The 7,861-nt window shown below is 42.9% G+C and overlaps 1 protein-coding gene across 1 annotated transcript; it reads right to left on the bottom strand.

Moving 5' to 3' along the window:
* Nucleotides 1-665: 665 nt before the first annotated feature.
* LOC119311116 lies at nt 666-7,430 on the bottom strand. The gene is made up of 12 exons (XM_037586744.1): nt 7,093-7,430; nt 5,123-5,630; nt 4,181-4,331; nt 3,913-4,020; nt 3,456-3,820; nt 3,303-3,379; nt 2,607-2,676; nt 2,439-2,515; nt 2,259-2,328; nt 1,779-1,936; nt 1,632-1,704; nt 666-1,098 (listed from the first exon to the last, which is right to left on the bottom strand). Exons 1-12 carry the CDS (start codon nt 7,276-7,278, stop codon nt 950-952), a joined length of 1,992 nt encoding a protein of 663 aa, XP_037442641.1. The 5' UTR covers nt 7,279-7,430; the 3' UTR covers nt 666-949.
* Nucleotides 7,431-7,861: the final 431 nt, after the last annotated feature.

Genomic DNA, 7,861 nt, shown 5'->3' with positions numbered 1-7,861 from the left:
GGTGTGCTGTCCACTTTTCAAAACATTTACGTGGCGAACAAATGACAAATGATCTAAGCCTATGCTACTTATAGTAGGTGCGTATGAGAGCACACACGAATAGAATAAAGCGCAGCAATCATCATGAGAACATTCGTATAGACAAGGACAGAGCCATTTTTCTCTTTGTTATTAACAGGTCATCATATTTGAAGCTTATTTCCTATAACCATTTCAGAGTGTGCATATGATCCTAATGTGTAGTTTTTCAAACTGAAACTATGCTCCTGTAGGCACCGAAGAAAACTACATGGCAAAGAGCACCGAAGAAAACTACTGCAAAGATCACTGAAGAGCTCCACATAGTGGCATAGCACAAAAGAGGGAATTTAAATACGTTTCTTCTTCCGAAAACGAGGTTGAAACCGCCGGCCTCTGCATCAAAGAGATGCACACAACCATCTTTATTGAAGTTGATGCAAGGCAACGAGACCAAACACATCAACAAATACATCTACGAAAACTTGCCAACCAAATAAAGAATTGCTACTCACATATGCCGTTTAATATAAAAGCACCTAAGCTAGTCTCTTGGTATGCTACTGGCAACAATACCTAATGATCGAAGAACAGAAACAACAGCTAAATACTCTGCAAACATCACGAGCCAATAAGAATTCAGGAAATAGCTAGATAATTTGTGCTCACTCACATGATGAAACAGACAGCGCAACTGAAGACAGAGTTTTGAAATAGCAGTCTGGGGTTTATCATGACCTTATAAACAGCCATAATATCAACAAATACACAAGGAGTCAACCTCCGGAAGGTAAATAGCTAAACAAGGTACCAACACGATTAGGTTTCTCAAGAAGTCTATTTCAAAGTTGCAGTTGCTAAACAACTGGTTCCAGCCACCCGCAGTTTCCCGGATTCAGGAGTTTAACAAGGTGGTTTTGCATCAGGTACCCTACTGTTCTTGCTCCGCCTTCTTGTGAAGCTCCAGTATCATATTGGCAGCTGCAGAGCACCTCGCCTCGTGTGGGGTAGGACGAAGATCACCAGTGATGCTCATCTCAAAATCAAGGCATCTCAAACGTACACTAGCGTGGTACATCCCTGAAAAGGTAGGAAAAGGACCGGTGAAGAAGTGCTCAAAACATGGAGCTATGAGAGAGAGAGAGTGATAGGCAATCAAACATCAGTTTTGGTTATTGCTTTTTTTTTTTGCGAAACAGTTTTGGTTATTGCTAACTGGGGACCTAATCAGTCTGATCTAAGATGAAGCCTACAAGGGTGCACACGTGTCTTCGGTAACCATTGGTCGAATGTTAAACAAACCTAACACTTGAATGGAGCATACCATGTGCTAATAAACAAGCAGCCTATTTGGATTGCTACTTGACATCAAAAGAGCAAACCCTGCCTATTGATCTGACACCTTGAAAACTCTTTTCTTCTAAGCATGGTTAGAGTAACACACTATGTATGTTATCATCACAATGCACAAAACGAACCAGGACCTATAGGGATTGAATTCAATAAAATTAAGTGGTATATGATATTCCTAATTGTTATGCCTACATGGTCCAAGAACCTAGTACTTGCCTATCCAGAAGATCTAAGAGATAAAAGTAAACATTTATACATACCATCTGATGCTGAAGGTAGTAGCGTGTATCTTGGGAATATCCAATTGGCCCCACGGCAAATCTCATCAAGCTCCTGCATTGACAAGTGTCAAGGGTACAAGTGGCATTTAAAATTGTAATACATAAGTTCAGCTTGAGGTTTCTTACCTGGCAGTGTCGGAGGAGTGCCTCCCTCAATTTCTTCCTCTTAGTGATGGGTTGGACACCATCTCCAGAGCAAGATGAATTGGTAACTTCCATCATATCTGAGCAAGTTTCCTTGTATTTGCTTATTATTGATACAGCTTTAGGTGTCATCTTTCCTTCTGCATACGTTTTAAAACATGATGAGTAAAAGAAATGCGGAACTGATATAGAAGCAACTTCTTGCCAAAACATTTCAAAAAAAAAAAATCCCCCAAAAAGAAACTTCTTGCAAAAATTGGCCACAGTTCCGACGGACGATTTGTATGTCACAAAGTGCGGCGGACGATTTGTCCACAATAAAAAGTGTGATACACCACATTTTAACACAGAACTTTTGGAAACGTATGGCTCCCAGAAAAACATGCCACAGTGTTGACCACAAAACTTCTACAGCGTGATTGTAAATGTAACCATGTTTAAAATGTGGCCAGGGTGGAATACCACTCAAGAGTGTCTGGATGTCCATATCACACTGAGCACTTCGTTCTTGAAGTATGCTTTCCTTGCGAAGCTGAAACGAAGAGAGAATAGGAGAGTTCACATCAGATTGTCAACTAGAAGAAAGTTATAGGAAACAAGCATCATTTTTTCCTGAAGTAAGAGAAAAGACATATAACATACAATTTCATCCCGTATTTTCTGAATTGATCGCAGCGAATCATCTATCTGGTCATCAACGTTGTACTCAGTGGTGCCGCCTTGAATGAAATTTGGAACACAGATTAAATACTTGGAGGACCAATAATCAATAATATGAAAAATAAGCAGTCTTGGGTAGGTTTATCCAACCTGACTTTCCTGACAAATCCATATTTTCGCATTCCAAAGCACGGTTATTCACTAGATCAACATGCGGTGCCTGATACAACAATTAGTTCTTCAAGTTAAAGCAGAGTGAATGGATCACATGAAAAACTTGGCCTATTCATCACCTACTCATCTGAAACTGATTTATGAAAAGGATGAGTACTTCTTTTGATTGATTGAGCACAGTGGGTGTGGCTCCTCAATATGGAGATGATTTATTAGGGTGTGGCTCCTAATAACAGGATCTACCAATTGGTACTTTCCTAACAATAATATTTTTTTCTTAACTAATACACTATATACTTAATAAATGGGATATTATCCCTTATTTGATAGGAATGGATTGTGCCGGCTTCCCCTCATCCTAATACCTAACAGAAGTGTGTGCTGTCACACTTTTCCAAACATTCACGTGGCGACATGTGGTAGAAAAGGAGAAATGCTCTAAGTCTATGCTACGTATAGTTGAGTGCATATGAGAACAAAAGCAAATAGAATAAAGAGCAACATGCATCATATAACATTTGTATAGACAAGGACGGAACCATACAATTTATTGTTGTTAACAGGTCATCATATTTGAAGTTTATTTTCTACAACCATTCCAGAGGGTGCATGTGATCCTAATGTGTCCTAGTATTGTAGTTTTCAATACTTTCAATCTGTAATTTAGCTTACCTCTGTAGGAAAGACATCTTGGAGCATATTGTCATGTTTAGATTGCTCCTGTGATTTGTTCTTCTCCACTTGAACACCTAAAGTTGATTATATCAGAACACAAATAAGGAACAATGTGATCAGTAAAATCTAAATACAGTTACAGTGACTAACCCGATTGTAGGATTTTAGTTTCTCCACTTGCTGCTGCGGCTGCAGCTTCTGTATTACTCATGGGTTTTGGAGGTTCCACCTCAATAACATGTTTTATTGTGGGGATCTCACTATTCAGACCCTCTGCACAGACATCAGCTGCAGCCATGGAGGCTTCAGATTTTCTTTTGGTGCTTTTCTTGTGCTTGCTGGCACCAACTGCTTGTTTGCTTTGCTTTGGAGTTGACACTTTTTTAATTCGTTTTCGCAGCTTAGACGTGCTATTCTCATCTTGCTCTTCCACATTTTCATCTATTATGGAGTGCAATGAACCTTTTCCATATCTACGTGGTTGCTCGTTTAGTGAAGAATCAGAAGACCATTTCCTGAAATACGCGAAGTGTCATATTTACCATGATCCCAAAAAGTTATTGTCCTACTTTCACGCATAAAAAGATCACAACAAATCTTATGTTACCTGTGGAGGAGTTCAGACAAAATCTCCTTGTACGGAAGAATGTGATAGTACTCTACTACAGATGTCGTTTTTGGAAATGGATCATTCGCAAATAGCGGACCAGTCATACTGTGAAAGAGAAAGCCGAAAAATGTCAGTATCCTTGAAAAAGGTTATCACTTTTCATCAGGATGTACCATACAATGGTCTTATTTAATAAACTGATTAGTGGTTGATCAAAAGGGATGTAACCTAAAATCATACAACTATCTAGTAGGTAAAGGCAAACCTGCTAATCAAGTCTTCTAGAGAAATTTCCTCAAGGCTGCCTTTCATGGTTGGCTCATACTCCACAATGAATACCTTGGTAGTTGCCTTTTCGTTACTCAACGAGTATGCCAAGGTTTCATCGAGAAGATGCAAGTTCGAGGCCTTCATACCTATTAAGACCGTAATTTTACCATAGTGAGCAGCAAACAATGCATTGTTGGTTCAAACAGAAAATGAACATACTATTAACAAAATCAAGTTCATAAATTACAATTTTTTCACTATTATATTAAAAGAACCAAATAAATAGCGTTCTCTAGCAAACAATTGGCAGCTATCAGGTCATGTACAACAAGTACAGGTGAATCACCCATTATAGTGTCCCAAGTTATTTTTAATCTTCTAGCTGATGAAACTAAATCAAGTTTCAATAACTCCCAGTTTGTACATACCAAAACAAAGGAGACAGACAGTGCGACGGCATTATGGCAAACAACTTAAGTAATTATATTTGCTGATGGTCTTGTTTATCCCGAAAGTAAATGGTTTTACACTAGTTAAAAGCAAGGCAGAGGTACATTTTTGCGTACATTCTGGGACCACACACTTGTTCTTGTTTGCTGTAAAGCAACTGTACAACTCAAACTCATTTTTTTGCTTCATTAGCAGTTAAAATTTTGGACAATTTGCATAGTAATACATGTAAATACTTATTTACCAGAAGCTCTGATCCACATTCCGTAATGCTAATAGTCACCTGATCAATGTGAGGAACCTACAGAAACATGGCTCTGTAGGCACAAAGGTTGCATACTTCATCTCAATGCTCTAGGATGAAAATTAACAGAATTGACAGTTTATTATCTGATAGAAGCTACACCTTGCCAATACCAACTCAAAAAAGAAGAAGAAAATGACAGATATGGGTGTATAAATGAAGGGCCACAATGAAAAATCTGACCTGTTCTACGCTCCACCTCTGAATATGCTTGTCGCTGAAGCATAAATGGTGAATGTGAAGCACCAACGTTCCCATTAGCTGTCGATTCCTGGCCTTCTGGCTGGTTGGTACTGTGTGAATTACCAGCTGCCCCATCTAATTCCTTCTCGATGATTGACCAGATACCCTTCGTATTAGCACTATAATCAACCAAACATTTTTTTTTGGTCGGGTCGAGAATAAGCACAGCAACTTTTGATATTGGCCACAATGCCATTTCTGGAGAATGTTTGCTCGCGTTGAGTTGTTTAGCGATCTCACATGCCTGTAGTGCTACTTTGTGAGTAATAGATAGCTTCGCATGCTTGCCAGAATTGTTCTCATGCTCATGGACCATACTCAAGTATGCGAGCAGATCTTCTCCAACAGAAAGAGAAGCACACTCAAAAAACTGTTTGGGATCTGCAAAAGCAAGCTGCGGAGACATCTTCCTGTGGTAGTAGTTGTACAAAATGATTGCCGTGTGAATCTGCGAAACCACACACCAGTGTGATGAGTTAGCAGCTAAACAGCTATAAGCATTGTATCCTATGCACAGAGGAACACTGTCTTAAACATATCTGAGCAGAAATAGACTCCCAGAAACATATTACAGTGCACGCAAATAAAACAAGCATTTCATGGATACATTGAGGGACATTGCCATGAATTCCAAGGAAAATACACTAATATAATCACAATGGTAAACTGACAGGGGAAATGTAAGGATGATATGGCAATGACTTGAATCAAACATACCAGTCTTTGTGTAGACAAAAACATCCACTTAGCTACTATGTCACACAATCCAATCCAATTCAAGTTGATGGATAAATTTGAAAAACATTGCAAGGTCAAATTGATGGGCAAATAGGTTCCTGTTTAGGGTCATGGCCAAATAATTTCTTCTGAACTAACACACACCCAACCTTTCTGCTTGAGTTGTACATTCGTACGGAGCAGTCGCGGTGTGGCACATCTGAGAATAATTTTACAGAGCTAACCTCTCCTACTTTTGTCCTTTCTAGAATACACCATGGAAAGATGCATCATTTTCTTAGAAGAGCCAAAGCGGCTGATACAACGTTTTTCGGCTTACGGTGCTAACCTGCGGGATTAGCAACCAAAATCGGCAATTTCTATTGACAACTACGGTGACAGCTGACAAGAGAAATACAGAAACTAAGGGAGGATTGCGGCTTGCCTTAGCTCCCTAGGCCCTAGCGGCTTCTCCACCCGTGGTGCGGCCATGCGCCACGACGCCGCCTGTCACTCCGCCTCCCAACCATCCTCCTACGCGGCGCGCTCTCGCCACCGCTGACCGCAAATACGAGACCACGCCGCACCTGCCGCTCCGCCGCCGCCGCCGCCGCCGCCATCTCCCTCCGTCGCCTAGAGGGGCCCACTCTGTGTGCGCCCGCCCGTGAAGACACAGCAGCGGCTCTCAGTGGGCTTTCCCGACTGGGCCTCTATAATGCACATCCAACACAATTAAGAGGCCCATTACTAACCACACCACCACCACAATTAAGGCCCATCATCTCGCCATCTTCTCCTCTGCCCGAATCCTCCCATGCCCCATTCTAAAAAAAGGAAAAAGAAAATGACTCCTCGCCGTTTCCTTCTTCCTCGCCGGGAAGGAAGAGGAAGCCACCCCTAATTCCCTCGCCGCAGCGCGGTTGGACGGAGATATCCCGTACTATCTGCCAGGGGTGGCGGGTACACACACCCGTCACCGATGAGGACACGGTACGGCACACCACAACCCAAAGATATTCACAATTTGCAAGCATCCACCGGAAATCAGCCCCCCCGGCGGGCAGTTCCGCGCATCCCTCCGCTGCCAACGCGAGCCTCGCCTGAAACCGCAAGGAACCCTACCACCCCAACCCCGCGCGGCGCCCGCACACAAAGGAACATGGATCGACCAGCTAGCGACGCGAGCTGCTCACCTGCTGCGCGACGGCGCGTTGCTTGTCCGGCGTCATGTAGCGCTCGCCCTGGGCGGCGCCGAAGGCCGCCCCGCGCCGCAGAGCGGGCTTGACGAGGTGCTCCACGAGCATCTTCACGGCGTCCTCCATGGGCACCACCACCTCCTCCGCCAGCTCCTCCCCTGCTCCCCTTCTGCCGTCCGACATGCCGCCCTGACCCGACGCTTCGCCCCCGCCGACCGGTCGGATCTCTAGGGTTTCGGGCTTGGGATTCTGTGCGGCGGCTGGCTGGCTGGCTGGCCGTGGGTGGATCGAGGGTTTTTGTAGATGGAGAGGGCAAGAGAGCGGTGTGGTGTGGGTGGTGGGTGGCCAAAGCTGAAAACGGGAAGGCACTCGCGAAGGAACACGTGACGGTGGCTGTCCAAGCGGAAACAGTAAGGGCCAGGTCGATCATCCACCGTCCATTTCGATTTCACCAACTCATGGATCCTATCATTAATTTTCATATAAAATACAGGTTTTATTTATAGATAACAGCACACTAAAATTGGACAATAAATATAGTACATTTATAAACAGCTACGAAATCTTCCAGAAATCATGGTATACCAGTTGTCATAGAAGATTTGCGTACTGTACTCAAAAGAAAATATATTACAATTGAGTCATTAGGATTCCCACATACACCGGATTCATCAAGACACCGGTAGCCTCCACGGTCCCGCACATGCTACACCTTCACTGCACGCTTCTGATCACTGTGGTTCCTTTTGGTGGCGCGATATCATGA

The sequence above is a fragment of the Triticum dicoccoides genome, chromosome 5B (genome assembly GCF_002162155.2).
Source record: "Triticum dicoccoides isolate Atlit2015 ecotype Zavitan chromosome 5B, WEW_v2.0, whole genome shotgun sequence".
Lineage (NCBI taxonomy): Eukaryota > Viridiplantae > Streptophyta > Magnoliopsida > Poales > Poaceae > Triticum > Triticum dicoccoides.
The sequence above is the reverse complement of the archived record's forward strand: the minus strand, read 5'-3'. Positions and strand labels throughout refer to the sequence as shown.